The sequence below is a fragment of the Desmodus rotundus genome, chromosome 2 (assembly GCF_022682495.2).
Source record: "Desmodus rotundus isolate HL8 chromosome 2, HLdesRot8A.1, whole genome shotgun sequence".
NCBI classification, from domain to species: Eukaryota; Metazoa; Chordata; class Mammalia; order Chiroptera; family Phyllostomidae; genus Desmodus; species Desmodus rotundus.
The window spans coordinates 131,358,974-131,382,441 of NC_071388.1; the positions used below are offsets into that span (position 1 = coordinate 131,358,974).

A 23,468-nucleotide genomic window follows, 5' to 3' on the forward strand; every position below is an offset into this window, starting at 1 on the left:
GCATCATTTGGGATATTCGTGAAGACAGTCTTGGCTGCTCTAAATCAAGGGCAAATTTCATACAATCATGATTGTTCACCAACACAAACCATGAAAACAAAAATATGTTTCACAAATGCATATGTTAACTTTAGCATAAATAACAATATTAATACTATTCAAAATATGGTTGTTTTGTTAATAATGATATTGTAAAGCTATGGGTATGGAGCATGATTTAAATGAAAAGTTAATATCAGTATACTATGATTAGGCTATCACATACATTATCCTAACTTTTTGTTCAAAGTTTTTATGAAAAAGCTTACATAACCATTTTCTACACATTGCACTTATTATATGCCATACTACAAGTAAATCATTAAAATAGATAAATAAATTACAAGGCCAATGCTATAACTCTGTCCATATTATTAAAATAAGGCAATGAAGTTAGCACATTTTAAAATAATTATAATAAAGTGGGCACTCAATAAAAGTATTAATTAAAAATATTATTTCCTATTGTCTGTCAGGCTTTTTGGCTAAGATCAAGTGTAAACAACCATTCTTTTCTTTCTGGGTTTTGGTTTGCAGATGATTGGTCCGGGAAATTGTTCCAGTTCTTTAAAGTTCCTGATTCTTGACACAGTCCGCAGATAATTTGTAATAAGCGGTTTAGTAAGACCTTGCAAACATGTTGTTAGAGTGAGTCTGATCGTTGTAAAATTGCTTTTGTTTTTGTGTGGGTTTAGATTTGTCACATCTTCCTAACTGAGCTCTGAGAATGTCCTGCATGCTCCAATGAGAAGTAATGCTGACTGCTTTAGTTGTTTTACTATGCAGCTGATGTGTGCAGAGCTATTTCGGGGCAATCATGTTATATTAAATTGTTTATTAAAATATCAAAATTTGCTCTTTACATTACCTTCTTTGATTAAAAAAACCCTAGGTCAGAGTTTATATTAAATAAGCAGATTGACCCAAGATGAACTTTATGTTACCAGAGAAAAGAACTTCTGTGGCTCATCATTACACGGAGATGCTTGGGAGTCAGAATATGAAATTGCTCAGGAATTGGAGGATGAAATGCTAATGAACAGATTGTGTTCTGATATTAACATCATGTATTCCATGTACTCTATGGAATTATAAAATATATGAGTTTGGAACTTCAAAAAAAGAGAAAGATTTTTATACAAAAAATAAATAAATAAGGGTAGTGTGATTCTTATTCCAAACTCTGGAATTATATAAGTAGGACAGTTTCTTTTTGTTAAGTGTTGGTTAATTTCCTATTTTATCTATAGCTTGCAATCACTATAATAAATCAGAAATAACCTGTTAATGGTCATAATGGTCTTCTCTTTCAAATAGAGGCACATTTAAATTCTTAATCTTCAGGAAATATGTTCCTTATTACATACTGAAAATAACTCTCAAAGACTGTGCTGCAGAAATAATTAATTTTAACAATTATACATCTTAATCAGCTGATGATCACCTTGTAGTGTTCCCAATACTCATTAAATGGTGCTTTATGGCCAAAGATAAGATATGTTTCATTCTTCTACATTTGATCCAGTCTTCAAAAATACACTTATGAGATATTAAATCAAACAGATATCATAATTCTTGCTGTCTACTCTACAGAATTACTACTTAAAGCATTTGCTGCTCCATAAGTTCATCTTCCAACGGTTGATTTAAAACCAAGCATTTTTAACATTCTTACAGAAATGCATAAATCTTCATACTCTGAGTAGACTACGATGATCGAAACCCTTCAAGGCAGAGCATTTCAGCTTTGGAATGTGTGCAGATCATCAAAATGTCCTGTCCAAATCCCTGTTGAATTATTCGCATAATCGTGCCGACTATAACATCTCTGGCATCTGTCTGTTTTCCATTATTCCTCAAGCAACAGCCAGAGTCCATGCCCCGGTCGTCTTTAATCTCTGTGCTCCCTTCTTTTCACTTTTGGATGATTATCTTCAGTTAGTCCTGTATGGCCCACCCAAGAAATCAGTTTTTCCCTCACAATGATAAATGCATGCATATCATTCCTTTAAAAAATTATTCTACAGTTGTCTCCCACTGCCCTAAACCTTAGGACAATGAAAATCAGCTTCTTCTTATGTATCGATCACTATACCACTCTGAATTATTTAACTTTTTAAACACTTTCATGTATGTTAACTAAGTATTCTTGAATCGCAGAAACAGATACTTATTCTCATTTAGTTAAACATTTTTTATCCTTCTTTCTTCACATCACCAAATGAAGATATAGCTCTTAGTGCTTTCTTGAAGTGAATAGCTGCCTGGTAAAGCATCATTGATTTCACATTCTTTTAGACTTCTTCCCTTCTGCCCTAAGCCATTGGACATTAAAAAGAAAAATTATTTACTGCTACATTGTTTTCTTTAGTGCATTCACTCCATTATAGCTATATGTATACAATGGTCTTAACTATATTTTATGAGATTTCCTTTTTGTTACAGATCAGACTAATGATTAACAAACTAGAAAAATTGTTAAAATTGAAATTCTGGAATTCCATATACCAGAGATTTTCATTTGGCAGGTTGGTGTTTTGGCCAGAAATAGGCATTTTAACAAAGTGACTCTGAGACAAAGCAATGAACAAATCACACTTCAAGAAATACTTGAGATGAATTTCTACTATGCCCCCACAGACATTGTTCTCATGCAAAATATTATTTAATCATTTAAAAAAATATTTAGGATGGGAAAATGACATGCATGCCCAGCGTGATTGTTCAAAGAAATAAATAACATCGGTAGAAGTTCTTTACACAGTGCCTAAAAAACTGAGTGGGTTTTTGTTTTAGGTAGCTAATTCTTATATGAAAGTTACTATATGATATGCATTGTTAGTTCATTTATTATGTCCTTCACAAACTGTGAAATTATTGTATAGTTACAATATTATCTGTTTCTATTGTAACTTTCTGTGGCACAGGAAAATATCTTTGTGCAAAGGCAATAGTGTAACAAATACCACTAGGAAACACAATAAACATTTTTAAATATGAAAATAAGCTTGGCATATATAACTAGCCCCAACTAACTAGTACAGTGAAGTCATCACTGTTCACGCATGCACATTCCAGTCCACTCTCCTTGGCTGCCAGGTTACATCAATGTTGCACAAACTGTTCTTGTTATATTAACAATGGTTGGACTTTTTCTGGACAGACCTCGTACATATGTGCCTGTCATGTGTATGTGTTCTTAAATAATTGCACTTACTTTCTGCTTTTTTTTCTTTACATAACACCTAGTTACATCTTGGTTATTTTGTTGTCTGAATTAGTGCAAACTGCTCTTGTTATGTTAACAATGGCTGGACTTTTTCTGAACAGACCTTGTAAAAACTGAAGGTATATTAAAATTTTAGGTACTGTCTTTCAGTGTGATGATGATCAACTTACTTGGTCTACATACACATTTTATTTTGCAGAAATGTGGTCTAGAGTTGCCTGCTTTGGGAAGACTTCAAAATAAAATAATGAGGTTCATAATTGCTCTCTCTTTTCATTAAATATATAGGTCATGAAATTTTTCTAAGTAAAATTCAAAGATGAACCTTAAAGCACTTTGAAATTGAATCACTCCTCTTACAGATATGGGCTAGGCTGCCCTTATTAAGCATGATGATGGCGACATTCAGAAAGGAAATTCTTTTAATATGCCCTCTTCGTTCTACAGAGGGGGGAATGGCATACAGGAGTTAAAGGATCCTTCGAAAAGTTGTACATAGTACCATGCATATTTTGGCACTTCAATCTTACTCAGTAAAAAATAAAATATATAATTACATCTATGTTCACCAGATTTAGATTATAAACATATTCATATACTAGGAAAAGGGAATTAAAAAATTAAACATCACTTGTAAAGTAATTTTCCTGATTAATTTTGAAAAGTTCACTCTTTTGGGATTGAGTCATGGCTAATTTTTGCATGAAATGCCTAATTTTTAAATGTTTTCCTTTTTATTAAACGTATTGGGGCACCACAGGTTAACAAAATCACACAGGTATCAGGTGCACGATTCCACAGCACATCGTCTGTGCACTGTACCGCGTGTGCACGTCCTCAGGTCAGTCTCCGTGCGTCACCATGTATCCCCCCACCCCCTCTCCCACCTCCCCCACCCCCTCCTTCAGGCAATCACCACACTGTTGTCCCTGTTCATGGTCTCTATGAGGTCTCTGTCTCTCTCTCTGTCTGTCTCTCTCTCTCATTTTGCTCAATCCCTCCATCTCCACGACCAGCTCTACCCCCCCCAACAGCTGTCAGCCTATGATTCTGTCTCTGTTTTGTTTGTTGATTCATTTTGTTCATTAGATTCCACATATAAGTGAAATCATATGGTACTTGTCCTTCTCTGATTGGCTTATTTCACTTGGAATACTATTCTCCAAGTCTACCCATGATGTTGTAAAGGGTAACTTTTCTTTTTTTATAGCCTAGTAGTATTCCATGTGTAAATGTAACACAGCATTTTTATCCACTCACCTACTGATGGACACTTGGGCTGCTTCCAAATCTTGGCTATTGTAAATAACTCTGCAATGAACATAGGGGTGCATATATGTGAATTCCTTTGAATTAGGGCTTTGGGTTTCTTTGGAGCACCAGCACTAGGGAGCCTAGCTTGGAGTTTAGGGTTCATGCTCCTCAGGGGTAACCCTCCACAGCTGAGATATCTCTCCAGAACCTCAGCTGCTACACATTGGAGCAGGGCCAGCCCTTTACTCATCTCGGCCCTTCCTGCCAGTCTCTGTGTGGCTTCTTCTGTAAATCTTTAGTTACAAGACTCCTCTTCGGCTAGTCTTCAGTTGGCTCCTCAGGATGACTGTTCTATAATTTAGTTGTAATTGCAGTTTGGTCCTGAGAAGACGTGAGTATAGCTTTCACTTACTCCACCACCATCTTGTATCTCCGAAATACCTAATTTTGAAGCTCTATACTCGATATAGCCCCAAACCCCTTCTTGGCCCCTTTTCTTGCCAAATAGTAGTACCTTACAATGCAAAAATATATCATTGCATCTGAAACAGACATTTGGATATTTATCACCTGTTTATTAATTTTATTTAAAAATACTATTTCATCTGTTATTGTTCTACCTTTTGAGATAAATATTGTTTCATATACAATGATTCATGATATTTTGTAACATGCCTTTCAAATTTCCTACCCTAAATTTGATGTGAAATTTTTGTGTAATCTTCAATTAGCATGTGCTGAATTTTGTGGCAGATTCTATGATAAGTAATTTTATATGAAAAATACACATTCAAATTCTATAAAAATATGTGAGTTAGAATTATTTGCCATATGAAATGAAGTTTGTGTTGAAATGATTTTCCCGAAAGAGCATAGCTAATTAGTGGCCGAAAGAAAATAGGGTTATTATTCATCATTGTTATCTGTGACAATGCCATGATCCTTCTAGTTCAATCCAGGAGTAGCAGGAAATTATTTTCCGTACTCACTAGTGCCAAGGGGAGTGCCAACCCTTAGTAAGAAAGTCAAAATACTGTCTGAACAAAAAGAAGTAAATGCATTTTTTGTAGGAGATTTGTAAGAATTACCTTCATGACTCAGACCTGTGGTCAGTAATGCCCAATGTTCTGTTGCTGGAAGTGACGGTTAGGAATGTGCTATTAAAAATGTCTTTGGTATCAACTTTACATTTGTGTTGTTTCCAAGTCCTATAAATGTGTCTAATGTATCTTTAAAGATACAACATTTATAAATTCATCTGTTATTACTCAATACAGTTTTAAACTTCCATAACAATTTACTCTATATTTCACTCATTTGGTGTATTTTTATATAATATTGTACTGCAATTTCTATTTATTCAGTACTATTATCTACCCAAATTTGATTGTTACTTCTCACATGGCAATAGCTAAGTATTACCCCATTTTGTTTTCTTCAAAAAACTTAAGGTAGTATCTTAAATTTGTGTTTGTTACCATTAGGACACTGGATTCAACTCTATAATAACATCAGGCCTAATTTCAAAATATTAAATTAAATCATTTTGTTATCTAGTACTGATAACATTAGAAAGACAAAATAATCTTACTTTAATATGAAGAGAGTATGGTCAAAAGAGTTTTGGATTTCTAAGCAGTCTTAATGTAGTGAAGTGAAAAAAAAATAGTGAGATGTTGAATAAACACTGACCAACAATTATTTCAGAAAAAGTAAAAGCTAATGAAAAATTCAATGGAAATAGTAACCATGAAAGACATAAAATTAATAAAATAAATTACTTAAAGTAATTAATTTTAAGGAGTAAGGAGAAATATAAAGATGAAATCTAGATTGCCAAGAAATTATCCATAAAATGAAGTTTTTAAAAATTGGGTGATTTAAGTTAGAATGTTTAAACATAAAATTCTGTGCAGACTGCTCGAGCGTAAATGGCCACTGAAGTATGAAATGATGACTGAATAAATATTAAAAAATGAAATCTCTAGTAATGGAAAACTTTTACCATCTGGATAGTTTCAGATAAATGGAAATTTTATTGAAAGCAAATCTGAAAAACATAAGTTTTTTTAGAGTGAGTTGGCAATTTCTACTTAACTGAATACATTACATGCATCAAATAAAAGGGAAAAGAAACTATCATAAAATTAGTATTAAGTAATATGGTGGAGGTAATTGAAGACATAAAAGTAGGCTATTGCACTAGAAACAGTGGTTACAATTTTATAGTTAAAGAAAGGTTGGGAGAAGAACTGAATTCCAGTAGCAAGTTCTGTCTACATGTGGCCAAGATGAATGGCCAATTCCAAAACTGGCTTAAAAACATACTGAACCATTGCAAGCAGGTGGAAAAGATCTCCATGCTTAGTGGCAATCAGACAAGTACCTACTTTGCTACCTGAATATTTTATGTTTTAGCATGAAACAGGAGTAAATAATAAAGAATTTGAATCCCATTCCTAATTCTCAGAGCTTGTGTTTTAGGGTGATGAAATCTAAACCGTATTGTGATGGGGATGCCTGGCATATCCAACTGCAGTTATTAAGTGTTGCTCAAGGTACATCAATCATAAACGAATTGAGGGGAATGGTAAAAAGAGCAGGAGTATTATTATAAGGTTTTGGACATACAATTTGTCTTTATAAACATAATATATTATTCTAATTCTCTAAAAATATTTAATTTACTTTCAGTTGTAGTGCTTATGCACTGATGTATTGATGCTAGCCACTTTAATTTGTAGCCTAAATCACTGAAAAATGATTCTGATATATAAATGGTCATCTCTTCTCTGGTATTTCATCATAGCCATTTTTCTATGTACAAGATTAATATATATCCACCAAAAAGTAACACCAAAGCCTTCCAGAACCAAACACTTATAATTTATAAAGGGACCTTGAATTAATATCAATATCAACTTCCCAGTAAATTACTACCATTCAGTCTTTTTATTTTCTCATTTTTCTCAATGCTATTTGGCACACAGTCAATTTGTATGTTTGGAATATCAGTGCTTGTTTTTTGACAATGAGTGAATAAATTCATGAAACATGGGAGATGCATGGATGAACACATACCAATACATACACATATATAGAAATGTCATATAGATGTGTCATTCACTATTCTGTAAAGAATATATAGTGCCATTCTTAAGAATTTGCTTTCAGCTAGTTAGTTATAAATCAGACATTTCTCAGAAAGAGAAATATTGATCCACTATGGAAAACACTATAAATATAAGAACCATAGTAATAGCCCTTCCTTCCCTCCTTCCTTTCTTCCTTCCTCCTTTCCTCTTTCCCTCCCTCCTTCCCTCCCTCACTCCCTCACTCCCTCACTTCCTCTACCCCTGCTTCCCTCCATTCATTAATTTATTCTGCCTTTTATAAAATTAGATGGATGAGCACATTCCACCAACTTGGGCATGTACAAACTTTACATCTTCAATGATGCTAATTGTGTGGACTTCAGATCTTGTCCCAGGCTGTAGCCAACTATGAAATGGTTATTTTCTTTCTATGACAAAAATTCTAAAGTTGTTTATCTAATGGGTACTTTGACATGGAGACAAATGACTAATCTAGTTTTGTTGACTTGCAATATTATCAAGAAATAAACCTTTGTTGTTAATAACATCTAAAATTTGTGATTGTTTTTATAGCACTGAAATATGGGAAAAAAGTTTAGTAGAAATTTTTTAATTGTTAAAGAAGTTACAATTACACAAATGAAAGTAGTATGTGGTTGAATTGTGGGATTTTTTTTCCAGTTATTCTGATTAACTGCTTAAAGGTCAAGAACATGTCCCTAAATTAAGGGAAAATTATGTGAATATACCAAAGCTTCATAAGAATATCTGCCCAATCTGTGCTTACATAGTAACTGTTCTTTGTTAGGTGGCATCATTTGTGCTCTCAAAGCACAAGCCAGACCTTAGACTCGTACATGAAAACGTGATGTCTGTATTCCGATTTTCCCCACGGCATGACTAGCGTGGTGAAAGCTAGAACAAGCTATGACTTGTTACCTGGGATCATAAAGGACATATATTGATGTGACAGCTTTTGTTGCCCTTTACTGCTCCAAAGAGATGCACATTTCACATTTTGTGCTTTGAAAATATGTCAAGTGGCAGAAAACCAATAAAAAACGTGCAATGACCTGACTCTTAAAATGTGGACAACACAGGCTGCTAAAGTTGGATTGTTCAAAACCCCTGCCGAAAAGTCGTGGTCTGTTTGCAATCACTCAGGGCAACTTCCTTGGGCTCTTTGTAAATATTTTCTATGGGGCGATGAGGTCACTGGTCCACATGCAGGAGCGTGGCTCAGCCTGACAGCAGGACCAGGGAGAAGCAAACCATGGTCTCCTCTGTGCAAGGCCAATCCTCCAAGAAGCCAAGGGCTTAATTAGCTTTTGTAATATAAGAGAATAGTTTCTACCTTTCTAAAATTTGTAACAGAAACAGCACTCATTAATGATCTTCTGGACAACTGCAACAAAGGCTTCTGCAGTACCTGTACGTTTTCTTACGTATTACTCACCCGAAGGATTGAGAAAATAATGCTGAATTTTAATAAAATAATTAGATTGGGACAATTACAAAACCAAGGAAAATAAGAAAATGCCTAATCCAGATTGCTCTCTTAATGCATATCCCTTTGGTACTTATACAACATATTCATCTTGAGCCCTGTATTTTAAAAACTACTTTGGAAATGTTTATAAAGCTAATTCCTGTGTGTGTTTTCTAGGGTAACATTGCCCTTTCTTTCCGTGTTACCCTCATAAGACTTGCGCTGGGCTTTATTTATTGTAGCTCTCTCTCCAACCGCTACTGCTATCATTGTCATTGTACTTCTCATCTTTTACTCATGCCACATTTTGCCTTGTTTCCATTAACAAGCAATTTTAAAATATCCACACTTTATTTCTCTTCTTCAAATTCCCAGACACCCAGATTACACCAGGTTCTTAGCATTTTGTGTTTGGTCTATCGATCATGAGGGCTTTAATATTTTACTTTTATTTATTTATTTTTTTAAATGTTTACCCTGTTCAAGATAATACTGTATGTTCTTTACATCAATTACATTGCTTAATTATCAAAACAATCTTAGGAAGTAGATGCTGTTAGTATTTCCACATCGAGGTGACAAAAGTGGTAAGAAGAAAAATTAAACAAACAAAACAAATTGTAATCTCAGGCTGTAAGGCCTTCTATCACTTGGCCCTTCTTTGAGCCCTGTTCACCAACAAACAACTTTGAAAGATCCATTTTCTTAATTGAAAAAACAACTGTTCATCTGTCCATTGGGATTCCTTTTAAAATCTCCTGTTTCAAACCTACGGCTCTTTGTTCCAGCAAAGCACCCTGTCATCTGGACCTTTCTGCACATTCACGTGGCTGTGACTCCTCATATGTCGAAGTGCCAGTGCCCATCTATTGCTCAAGAATAAATTTCAAATACCTAGGGAATCATTCTATGTCCCCCAGAATCACTTCCCTGTCCAAATCTCCTTCACAAGCACCGTTTATGCCCTAACACTCCAATCCCCTGCCACGTTCGTGCTTGCTTATCTTTTTTCCTCTTGTAGACCCAGAGGCCCTCAGGAACAAGGGGTATACTGCACTTTCCTCCTATTTCCTATTCATTTTTTCAGAGAGAAATCCATAATAAAATCAATCAAACAAACAAACAGAAGGCAAGGAGAAGAGATCAAAAATAAATAAAATGAAGATTTCCTAAAAAGTTAACATGGTAAATTAATCCTCTTTAGTTCTTTATTTAGAGAGATATTTTACCTGAGTTTTAGAAGATTCAGAAAACACCCTGTGGTAGATTTAGAAGGTATCGTGAAGGTGGGAAAGAGAACCAAAGTATAATAAAATAAATTACTTTTCTTTTTTTCCTGATTTGCAGTTTTTGAAATTAACAGTCAGACGTGGTATCACAATAATGATAGAAAGATGATCACATCTTGCATTGACACGATGTCACCATATAATACAGGTGCCAAGATATTTCTTAGCAACATTAGTTAAGAACATATTACGTGCAGAATACATGTAACTGTTGGGGGAAAAGAGATAAATTAGACATTACCTCTTACTTGAGGAAACTTACAATTTGACAGAAAGAAACGTACATGTAAGTTTAAAAGGGTAGAACAGAAACCATTCCCAGGCCAATTTCATACAAATACGTTCATGGACAAAGGCCACATGCAGATGAGAGGTCAATCCTAGCCATACACTACAAAGTGTCACAGAGTAGTATGGAAAATATAAACACACATACGTGCAAAGGGGTGATAAGAGAAGAAAGATAATTTTGTGGAAAACCATTCCTCCCAAAATAATCAAAAAGACAGTTTCCCATATAAATCTAACCTAACCAAAAAGAAGAAAATCATACTGACAGCAAGTTACTTTTAGTTTCTGCTTGAAATGAAGAAGGAACACATAAAACAAACAGTGCTCTCTTGCTTTTGGCCACATAGAGGATTGTTCTTGCCACGGGCAAGATGCAATAATGTACACTGTAAGAAATGTCTTGGAATTTTGCCATTTTCAAAGTTGTCATTTTCAAAACAGTGAGTACCTAAATTGATATTATTTCAGAAGCAATGCAAGATCAGAGTTAGATTTTTTTTTTTGGTTCTCCCTTTGCAGATGATACAAATGACCTTGTAACTGAGCAGATGAGGGCCCGTCCTTGTGGTACCTTGGTGAATGACCCAACAACTCATGCTGGAAGGAACAGGTCTTTATTTTCAATATTCCAACCTTGGCTCTGAGCCCCACCAATCACTGAGTGGCCCCTGGATCACTGAGTCACTTGCCTTGACTGAGGATGGCAGCCTAATTAATGTAAACTATACAGGAGAACCAGCAAATGTAGCCCATTGTGGGAGAAGTTGGAGATGAGGTCATGCAGGAGGCTCGTGGTCAGGATTTAAACTAAGAGCAGGCAGCCATAAGTGAGTTTGGCCATGAGGCTTGGAAACAGGTAGAAGAGCACTGAGAGAGGAATGATGTAGAAGCCATGACAGAGAGAAGTAAGCAAGCAACTACGTGGTTCGTAGTCAGGATCTGGCCGCAGAGCCTGGTGTAGTGAGGAAGGACACACGTTGCTGCTCTGTGCATGCCCACTCTCGCTGACTCTGAAGACTGTTCCTTGCAAGATGCTGACCTGCTGCCGTGCAAACCCGGACTTCATCTGGATTCTCGGGACTTATGTCTTTCCTGAATTTCACCATGATGCAGTGCACATGCCTTCCTGGACTATAACACAGAGACTGATGACAAGGTACCGCAGATCCTGAAGGAGAGAGTTGCTGTGAAACTGTTTGCACAGCTGCCTTAAGATAAGGAGATGAGGAACTGTTGGGGCTTTGGCTCATAGCCTATTGGGTAACAAGGGAAATGCTGGGACTCATGGGAAAGGAAGGCTCTGAGCAACCCCCTGCAAGGTTGCAATATTGTAAATAGAAACCTGTTCCTTCCAGTACCGATTGGGTCATACACTAAGGCACCATGTGAACAGGCCCTTGTCTGCTCCGTTACAACCTTAAAAACTTGCTTTTTCTTTCTGTATTTTTAAGACAGAATATGAATTATACAGAAGGTTATTTTGAAAAAAGTATTACCCAAAGTCCACCAAATAACAGGTATCATTAAACTTGAAACTACACAAGTAAAATATTTGTCTGTTTTGTTCATTGATATATCTTTCAGTGCCTAAGATGTTGTGTGGTATATAGCAGATGATCGATAAATATTCTTGATGAATAAATATGAGAACAGAATATTGGCAGTATTTTTGTTATCTAAAAGGGTAAAGTATAAACAAATCGAGGGACAGACACCTGGGATTCTAGTTCTTATAGAATGTGGATATACTGGATTAAGGGTTATAATAAGAAATAGGTTGAAACGTTTATTATTTCTCTTGAAGTATAAATAAGTTACTTACATATTTAGACATACCCTGGTATATCATTTTGAAATATAAGGAAAATGAATCATAAAAGCAGAGAGAAAATTAAACATAAATATTTAATTGTGAGCCAAGAATTTTGTGATTAGCTCCTTAGTGACTGCCTAAGGTTAACAACAGATTTTCTGTTAGTCTTTTTTGTGGCTAATGGGAACCTTTGTGTCCTCAGGGTCTTCAGAGGTATTTTAGAGGGATTTGGGGCAAATGTGTATCAGGGGCTGTGACTCTAATCCAATTTTAAACCAGTTTCTAAACAAAAATTCAATTGGGACTCAGATTTAAATGCAGGATTGTATTAGTGAACACAGAGAGATAATGTGACTTTTTCAAAATCATAGCTAGTTTGATTTATGAAGTCTATACTTTTGGACTCAATGTTTCTACTTCTGGGTGTTAATCCTAGACAACTAATGAGGAAAGTACAAAATATATCCATACATAAATTTTTACCCTTGGAAAAACTAGTTAACAAAAGAAAAACAAACAAAAAGCAATATGCTCAATTATTGAATGATGTATACTTAATTATATTAATTAGGGAAAATACAAACAATGAAACAATGGAAAACTGATAAGAATAAAAGCTCTACATTGACATGGAAGGATGTTCTTATTGCATTGCAAAGTAAACAAACATAAAACAATGTTTATCATATGATCTCAGTGTAATGTAGAATACTCTGCAAATGTATATATTTTCATAAAGAAATTGTGTGCATAAAAACCAAACATCTAACAGTGGTTATTAGTAGGAAATGTGTGTATCTAAAAAAATATCAGAATTATTAATTTTTATTTAAAAAATAAATACCCATAGTCTAATAAAAACAGTAACTTGAGGGAAGTGTATTTAATAATGGCATTGAGGAGTTATTTTATCTAGTCTGAGAAGGAATGGTTTAGATCATTCTCTACCAAAGCTTGTCCCAATGAAGAAATTGTTGACTTGGTTGACTTTAGGAGGATGGAGAACACTGAGTGGATAAAAAAGAGTGGTGTAAAGACATGTGAGATTAAATAAATGCAGTATGTACAAAAAACAAATATGGAGTTTTAACATCTTTCCTACTTTAAATACAATGCTAATATCTCAGCCAAGAGCTGCTTGCCAAAGACAGGAGTGGGATACCCAAGAGAACTTCAGCAAGTTACCTAAAATAAAATCACATGCAGTGTTACACCACCAAGACTGAAAAGTAAAGCTAGTTTTAAGTCTGGATACAGTAACAGCATGGTGAAATGTAACTAAGCAGAAATAAAGGCTCTGAGCACAGGTTTTCAGGCTAATCTTATGTGCGACCATATAACATTTCTTTCCTATGGACATTTTTATTTGTACATATTAGGATCATCTTCTGAAAGAAGAACCATCTAAGGTTTAGAAAGGCCAACAGACCACACTAAAAATAATTGGAAGAGCAAGCAAACATGATTCCTAAATCCATGTAGTTTCCACTTAGTGTATAAGAGGGGACCCCCACGAAACAGAATTATCTTCTGGAAGGTGGGCCCCTTGTAGCAGGCTTCCCCTGCTAGGAACCCATCTGCATCAGTGCACCAGCTGGTGTTTTGTGAGAGGCTGCATTTGGCCTCAGTGAATTTTTTGAAGACTCTTTCAGTGCGTTGGCCCACTATATGATGGGTGACTTACGAGCACACCTGCTCACATTGCACTGAGTGTTCAGCAGTTTTTTGACCAAAAATGGCATGACTCCCATACCCCATGCTTCCTTTTCACTTGATTTCGCCCTGAGCAACTTGCTTTGTTTCCCCAGATGAATAAAAAGTTCTCAAAGGGAACTATTTTGTGAATGTGGAAGAAGTGAAACAAAAAATATCAGAAGCACTAAAATGGATAAAAATTGATGAGTTCAAAAACTGTTTTGAGCCAGTGGAAATAAATGTCTCAATTGGTGTATTGCATTAAATGGAGAGTACTTTAAAGGTGACTGAAGTTTAAACATGTAAGAATAAATACACATTTATTTATAAATAAATTCCAGATTTTTGGGTCCCCCCTCGTATCTTGTAGAGTCAACTAAACTTCCTTAACTATCTGTCTCACTCCCTTCGATGTGATAATACCAGACAAAACACAGATCCCTCTGGTACTGACAAAACAGGGACCCATATGAGCTGAGTCAGGATTTGAATCTGCATTAAAAACCGACAACAGAAGGAAAAATTCTACAGGGAAGAATCCCTGAGCTCCTGATTGTCCTCTACTCTATTCTGACATGAGTCATTTAAATTCTTAAATTAAACATGTAAATTCTAACGTGTTTCCTGTAAAGGTTTTTAGATAAAACAGTACATACTAGTTTTACATAAAGATATATGACCATTATCAATTAAAATCTGAGGATAAATCCTGTTCCCCCAAATCAACCCCTGTGAGGAAAATCAACCATGAGAAAGATATGCTGATGCCTTAATATTCTCTTGTGCATGATCATAGATACTTCATATTAAATTTTGTTTTTATTTATTTGCACTTTATTACTATGTGAATTGTAAATACCTTAGGTAAAGCTAAGGAATTTTCCATATTCTAGAAATTTCAACTCTAAAAACATAAGCATCAAATCTGTATCTGTACTGTCTCTCCATCCTTCAAAGTCCCTTACCAGTGAGCCAGTGATAAATAGTGAAAGAACAGTCCTCTTCCATACTTAAGTCTACCTTGTTGTGAAAGTATTTTCCTCTAAGTCCCACTTTTCCTGAGGTTACCATTTTTTCCTGCATTGAAATCACAAACATTCAGAAAGAAATCGACGTTCTTCTCTACCACCTTAAGTTTTACTTAGTCAACTACAATCCGGTTTCTATCATACAGGACTTTCAAGGCATCTCTCAAAATGGCCACCTAATTGAACAATTCAATATGTCATTTATAATTGTTATTCTTCTTAACTGCCTGGAGTTGATATTCTCTGACACTCTCTACTCCTTTGACTTGGAGGAATTTACTCTTTGAAAAGTACCCTCCAAATTCTATTTCTTCTCATTTACTTTCTCATTGATTTCTCCATAGCAAGGGTATCAGATGTAGGTATTTCCTACGACTCCATCCTTAATTCTCTACATTTTTCTCTAATCCCACTCTTGTGTCAAGGCATAAAATATATTTCACAAACGGGTCCCAACATATCTATTTTCTCCTCATCATATCATTTATTCTCTCCTTTCATTATGCCGTTTAGTCTCTATTCCATTCTCAGCAATCTTCACCTGCTTTCAGATCTAATCTCCGAGTTTGCTAGTGCTTTTGCAAGAAAGTTATTCAACAATTACCCCTTAAAAACTTACTGCATTTTTTTCAAAGTACTGTGATAATATAACTTCACTTATAAAGCCTTTTTCTCTCCTACGTGTAATCATCCATTGATCTCTATTCAGTTGTTTTCCCATAAAACTTTGGTCATGTAGCTATTCTAACAATTGTTAAATGGTATTTTAACCTTTAAAACCCATTTATCTCCCCCAATAAATATTAAGTTCTTTAACAGTAAAAACCACGTCAGGATTAGCACGGCATAAAGAAGGCAGTACAGCATAAGAGTTATAACTGGAGGACTTAGTATCAAGCAGGAGCAAATTGAATCCCAGGTATTCACCACTTCCTAGTATGTAACCTCAGTGTTATTAACAGTGAAATAGGGATAGCAATTAGATGATTATGATGATGAAAATAATAATAATAATACAATATTCTAACCTTCTACATAAAATGTTTAAAGTGCTTAAAACAGTGCTGTCACAAAGTATTTGCTAAGCCAGTTTAACTCTTAATAATTCTCCTTACATATTTATGCAGAGTATAAGTCATCATAGGTTACCAATAAATATTTGGTGAATGGATTTTATAAATAAATGATAACAAAATGTAATTATCTCTTGTATGATTCTTCAGTGGTTTAAGTTGATTTGAGGAATTCAGTAAACTTAATTCCTACATCAGAATAAATTTAGGGTGTAAAAAACCAAGGCACGGACAAAATTTCCATAAAACCAAATACAGAAAGAGATACAGACAAAGATACACACAAGTAAGAAATGTTTGCTCTGAATGCCTTCAATTAACATATTTTACTGGCCATGTTTATCAGATAGGCTGATTATCACCTTAAAAGGTCAGATACCCCTAATGATACTTGGCAAGAGTAAAAAGTTGAAGACAACATTATTGTGGACCACTATGCCCATGAGAGCTATATTTTGGTGACCTGGGAATTCTCTGGATAGGCCACGGTCCTGAGACCTGTTTGTGAGGCAAAGGGAGGGTGATCTTGAATGTTCTGTGTGCTTTGTGAGGGAATAGCAGTCGGGAGACAAGGTAAGAGAAGACTGGGCCCCAGAGCTGCATTGCCAGTGCCCTAAAAATGAAGTGGCAAAAGTACCCACATCAATGTCTGGTCAAGGATCACCCTGGATTTACTCACTCTGAAATATTCACCAAACTATTGTGCTTGTTACTCTTCCCTCTAGTGGCACTGCCCAGGTTCAGGACCTCATCGCTTTTCACCTGACGCGTGGCTTTTGATATGCGGTCCTAGCAGCTGATCTCTGAAGCTTTCCACATACCAACACGGGTCACCTTCAAAAGCAAACTCCTTCAGCTCAAGTCTCTACCTCACGCCTCTTTGTCTACACATTCGTTTTAGGATCCTATGGAGTCCCTTAATTTTGCCATGAATTGAATTCCAATTTATCTTTCCAGTTTTATCTCTTCACACCACTCCCCTTACAAGTCCACAGTCACCTTTAGTTCTAGCTATATTAAACCACTCTTCGTTCCCCCAAGAGGCCATTAAGTCTCATATCCATGTCTTTGCTTATGTTATTCTCTCTTTTCAGAATGTTCTTCCCAACCTTGCTGAAGTACATGAATTACATGAAAAATGAAAGGTTCCCTTTTCTGTAATGTCGTTCGCATGTTCCATTTCCCACTTTGAATGAATCACTTGCCCTGTGTTCACACCTACATTATTATAGGTTAATTAGTTGCTTAAAATTTTGTAACCTCTTTAATTGGTGAGTTCCTTGATGTTGAGGGTTTAATTTCATTCATCTTCACTTGTCTAGGATTTAGCACACTTTCAGGGTCTTATAGTATTTGCTGAAAAACTGGAGGAATTTAGGGTGGGGGCAGGGCAAAATAAAACTAAAAAAGGGTCATCTCTATGTCTTCAATTGCACGAAGTACTAAACCTGAGTTTGAACTGAGAAGAGAATCAATTCCTTGACATAGTTTACATATATTTTATATACTAAAATTTGAAGTGGTATTTATGGATGTACTTTATGTGAAAATACTGTTTTAACATATTCAAATATCTTCCATAAAAAAGGTATCAATTTCCTTTATGTAATTATTTTAATTGCATCCCCTATTTTTCCAACTACTGTCTAAAAAATAACATTTTCTTAAATAAAACAACAGATCATCATGAATAAAACTGCAAAGTTTCAGTAATGAAACATCTGAATTTTAATACAACTGTGCCTTAAACCATCATTAAATTCTTTGAGACACCATCATGGGACTATTACCAGGTCCTTAGCAGGGTTTCTGTTTACAATATTGGGTATTAAGGAGTGTGTCAGATATGATCTATCTCTAAAGCTCAAATAAAAGCTAAAAAAAAACCAACTTGCACTGTAATGAATGCCAATAGTTTCCCTAAAGTTGGTCCTTGAAATATCTCAGAGGAAATGAGTTTGTTACAGACAAACTGAATTGAGGAAGACTGACTTAAACATGTTTGGAATTTTTAGCACGTGCATTTTTTTTTTTTTTCTGTAAAGGAGTCTTATGGATTAAAGTAAGACTGTTTGCAGTACAATTTTGGAAGACAAAATAATGTATTATTTCATCAGTACTTGCAGTAAAATGTCAGTTACCAGATAAAAACTACCATTCCAGATATAGTATATAGTAATAGAGTCTAAAAACAGCTGCTCCTATACTTCTCTAATTAAAAGCACTAGACTCACTAATGTATTTTTATTAAACATTTCCATGAGCTTTTTAATTGCCTTTGCTACATTTCTAGACTTTCTAGCTGACTATGGCGCAGACGATTGTCGGTGAGCAAAGCAAAGGTTAAGTGTGTATGACAGAGATGAGCCCCGAGATGAAGTATACACTGTGAAATGCATGTGGATGTTAATGATTTAAGCCAATGAACTGTGGCCTGAAATGATGTCACAGGAAGAGGAGCGGTAAGTGGAAGGTTAAACCTACTTGCATCTCGGCTCATTAAATGCAGTTAAAGTGCAAATCCCCTCATTCTGACAGTAGTGATCACAAGGGTTCTCTTTCTGGTCACAGCGCTGACTTTTAAACCCCACAGAGCATCTGCAGAATTTTAGTAAAATACAGCTAAATAAAGCGGCTGATTTTTATTGCCAATATGTTTCAAATTTATTTTATACACAGTAATATTATGAATCAAATTTTTCTCAGGTATGTCCACTTCTCTCTCATACACACTCATCACATGCTACTCTGACAAAGTGGGGCACAGAATGGAGACATGGGTCACATGTGGGCATCATCCCCCTGGTCAAGCAGCGATTAAAAAAATTCAAAATAGAGAACATATAAGTTGAATAGTTTTATTTCAAGTTGTCTATTCTGGAAAAATTAGGTATTTGAGAGGAGAAAGGTTAAATTCCAGATTTTCTAAAAGCAGAGAATCTCCATTAATTTTCCAAACATTTAGGAACCCAGATTTGAGTTAATGTATTTCCAAGGAGCAAGGCTTAATGGGTTTGAATACTACAACACTCTTAAACCTGATACAAACATTATATATAGCATTATCGACTTAAATATACCTCAAATTCTTTGTGAAAGAATGGCCTTAAGTACCAAAATATTCATAAATATAATTATGTCTGGGTTTCACATGTCTAAACAAGGTCAATAAAATTAGAACAATTCCCCCTGACATATCCAAGTTCAAAGATCTATGAATGTCTGAAATGGGCATGACGCTAAGAATTAGGTGAGTTCTCCTTATGAAATCACTAACAAACTGATGAAGGAGCAAATTCTATAGCATGTGAACCAGCGAGAGATAACACCTGATCAAAGATACTCATGAAGCCTTTATTTAAAATGTATTATCTACAAGAAAGGAGAACTATGGACAGGGATTCCATGCACATCCAAAGTCACATTATTAAATGCACACGACAATGGAAAATACTCACAGACACACAGGCACGTTTGTCTCGGGGTCCAGCTGGCATGTGCCACCATTGTAACAGTAGCCATCACAGAGCTGACAGCTAGAGGCGATCTTTCCATTAGTGCAGCTGCAGCGACAGAGAAAAAAAAAAACACCTCATTGTTATTGGCATTATTATTCTTTAAAGCTGACATAAACCTTTGCAGATGATAATATTCATCATAGAGGAGTAACAGAGTGGCTGGCTGAAAGTTTTCAGAGAAAAAGACTTTTGAAGGCAAACTTTTTTTAAACAAAATAATGACATAAAATTTTTCTCTTGGTAATTTTCAAGTTTTCAACCCATTTACTTAATGTAAAAAATTAATTTAACTAGATATATGTGTGAAAAATACACTCTAATATCTGCCACTTATTTTATTCCCTTTTTATATGACTAGAATTTGATGAGATCAGTGTGAATTATAAACCACATGATCAAATACTCTGGAGACAAATGCCTCAGCTGTCTTTTCTAACTTGAAAACTTTGGCCCCAAAATTGTTAGACATGAATTTGAGACTTCATATTTTGTAAGAAAGGATAGGATTACCTTGTAATCACATGTATGCTGCTGCTTCTCTCTGAATATGTAATTATTGTCAATAATTATTGCAATAACTGTAATTCGTGTCAAACTCTTTATTCTTACAAAAAAACATGGAGCAGTTCATTGCCATAATAAGCAGTGATGCTATAGGAACAATATGCAGTATAGCAACAAAGTAGTGAGGGAACCTTACATGGAATTCTTTTGGAAATGATTCAAATATACAGCATATTACATGAGGTAAGAATAAATACTATGGCTATTGCTACAAGAAAAAAACAAGCATAACAATAATAGAAAAAATCATAAATTTTCATTTGCTATGTTATATTTTTAAGTAAATAAATACTATCTAGGACACTAAAAATTGTTGGGAAAACAGAAAAAAGTGTATGAACATTCCAAATTATCCAGGGGCCTCTTCTATTAAAATACAGTAATAGAATCATACAAGCCTTGTACCAAATAAGATTTACAACAGATCCTGTTAATATTTGGTTGTGAGATCATGTTAGTACGAGATGCTGTGAAGCAATCAATGATATCACAGTAAATCTTTACATAATCTTGACAAAGATATCAGGCTGCAATATCATTGATTGATCACTTTGGTCTTTTTCCATATTGGGTATCTATTACAGTACATCCATCAGAAGGTAATTCCCAATGATAGGTTAGATATCTGAAATCATTGGTTGGCAATCCTGTATTTCACTTATTTTGTGCACATGTATATGACTTCATGTGGGGGGTAAGGCTGCTAAAAATGTACTAAACTTTTAACTTTTAGTTATAACTTTTCTGGATGCTTAATTTAAAGATATTTTAAGAATATGAATTTTAAAATCACATTTCTTTTCAAGATGAACGGAAACAATGAGTGAACTATGCACTAGATGTGAAAAGGAGATATGTAAAAGTGGAATCAAACTTGGGGGGAAGAGGCTGTGGTTTAAAATTTCTAAGATTTAACGGAGAATAGTACATGCTTTATAATCTACAGAGGCGTTCCCGTACAAATGCAAAGGGAGTCCAGTAAGCGTTTAGTGAAATCAGTGTCTATACATTAAGTGGGTCCAGGAGACTCTTCCTTGCCCTCCATGCCTCGCCTCTTTAAAATCAAAGAGCAGAAAGTTAGTTTCCTGTTTTATCAAAGGTAAAATATCAGAGAGAAAAATTAGCTCATTACACATTAAAAAATTTCCCATAAGAAATATAGCTATACACCAAATATCAGCTTTTAAAAGGGAAAAATTCTATTTATTAATTGCTTCTAAACTTCTGCTTCTGAGAGTAATAGAATATATTGCCTTTCACCTAAAGACTTTGTTTTAATTCTAAATTCAAGACAGAAATTTGTAGATATTTCAAATTGGAAATGCAAATTATCCAAATCATTATAATGCATCAGAATACAGTTCATATTTTAATGTTTTAGCATAATTTTGTTTCTTAGAGACACATGTGACACACACACACAGTTTGTGATATATCACTTTCCAAAAGTTAATGACTGGTTGTTCAGTACACAAAAAGAATTCCCTTGATTATCCACATTACAAAGGCATTATTTAGGCTACTCCAAATGATGACCAAGTATTTCTTTCTTCATCAATATTTACTTAAATTTCCAGAAGAAAAAAACATATTCAATTAACTCCATGTTAAAAATTATACACATTCTACTGGACAGAGTATCCACTCTAGTTGGCAGCTCACAGGCTGCTTACTGGAAACCCACCTGACTCTTTGGAATATAAGTATGCAAAGCAGCTAGAATGTTCCTGTTTAAAAGATTTATTTTAACTCAGCTGTGATTTTGTTTTAGTGCCAGTTCTTTAGCTATGAAACAAATGCTAACACCACTGTCAGCTTCATTTACTGCTAAGATGAAACGTATCATAGATATGAAAAGCAACTTGTCTAATAAGCTTCCGAATACTCCAAGTCCTGTTTGGATCGCTGTGCTCGGATGTTTTATAGCCTATCTGACACATCAAATATTACACTCCTATTTTTGAACTTTTACTCTCTACTCATTGTTAACAACTATTATTTATCTATTTTTACATATATTTTTTTCCCAAAAAGATCTTTTAAGAGTTCAAGAACTAGAATGTTGAACCTCAATAACCTACAGAGGTTATAAGGCTCTGGTCCTTCTAAGTAGGCAAAGCCAATTTCCTCTGCGCAGCGGACAGCACTGACGGCCCCAAGAGTCCTGCTCTCCCTTCCTCATATGGAGCTCCCCCATGGAACAGAAACAGAATGTGTCTCTGCCTGAGATTTTCTAAGGTAACCTAAGTTGAAACTGTGGCTCACAGACCGTCTTAGATGGTGATGCATGAATCCCTGTGTGAATCAAATGGAGTTATAAAAAAGAATCTACAGCCCATCCCTGGTGTGTTACACCAGAAATGGAGAAAAATGTATGCCCACTCACTGAAATAAATCTCTCTCATGCTAAAGGCTCATCACAAAGAAGTGACAAGCTTAATAAGTAAATACATTTTTGGTAGTTTATATGAAAATGCTTTTATGTACTTATCAATGACACATATTTGTAATGAGTTATGTTTTCTATTACTTAAAACAATAATGTACTTTCAAATGAACCAATTAGGGGATTTGAGGACATGTCATTCATGATGATAACACAAATCCTATTTAGAGTAAGTTTTAAAATTATTGTAAATAAAAAAGAAAAATGTCGATGCTGTACGTAATAAAATTTTATTGGGCCTTATTTGGCAGAGCCCCATAAATCAGGGCTGGCAATCTTGCACAGCTGTCGCAGCAGAAGCTGTGGCACGAATGCTTTTCTATGGCGTTTACTATGCTCCTAAGTAAGGCAAGTGATAGAGTCCAGTCCTCTATAAGTCCTTCTTTTAAAAGGTTGTTGAAAGAAGTTTGGAGTGAGGATTGATCTCTAACCTCAGCGGCATAAACTTGATTCATGAGAGAAACTGAATGACATTACCCTTTAGCTGCAATGATCTGTTTTCCATTCACTTGACCTTAAAGCCAAAGGGCAAAAGTCAATGTAACCAAGTGTAATGTGGACATTTTTGTTTTAGCTGTTTCCTGGAAGCATTGCTCCTTTCTCTTACTTTTAACCATAATGTTCAAAGTCAAATTAAAATATATA

General features: G+C 35.0%; 1 protein-coding gene across 1 annotated transcript in view; it reads right to left on the bottom strand.

Annotated features, from left to right (window-relative positions):
- LRP1B (LDL receptor related protein 1B) overlaps window positions 1-23,468 on the bottom strand; it is a 1,720,016-nt gene that overhangs the window by 13,271 nt on the left and 1,683,277 nt on the right. Inside the window, exon 88 of the mRNA XM_053919407.2 lies at window positions 19,754-19,858. Within this exon, the coding sequence (XP_053775382.1) occupies window positions 19,754-19,858 (105 nt within the window). The remainder of the gene's footprint in view (window positions 1-19,753; window positions 19,859-23,468) is intronic.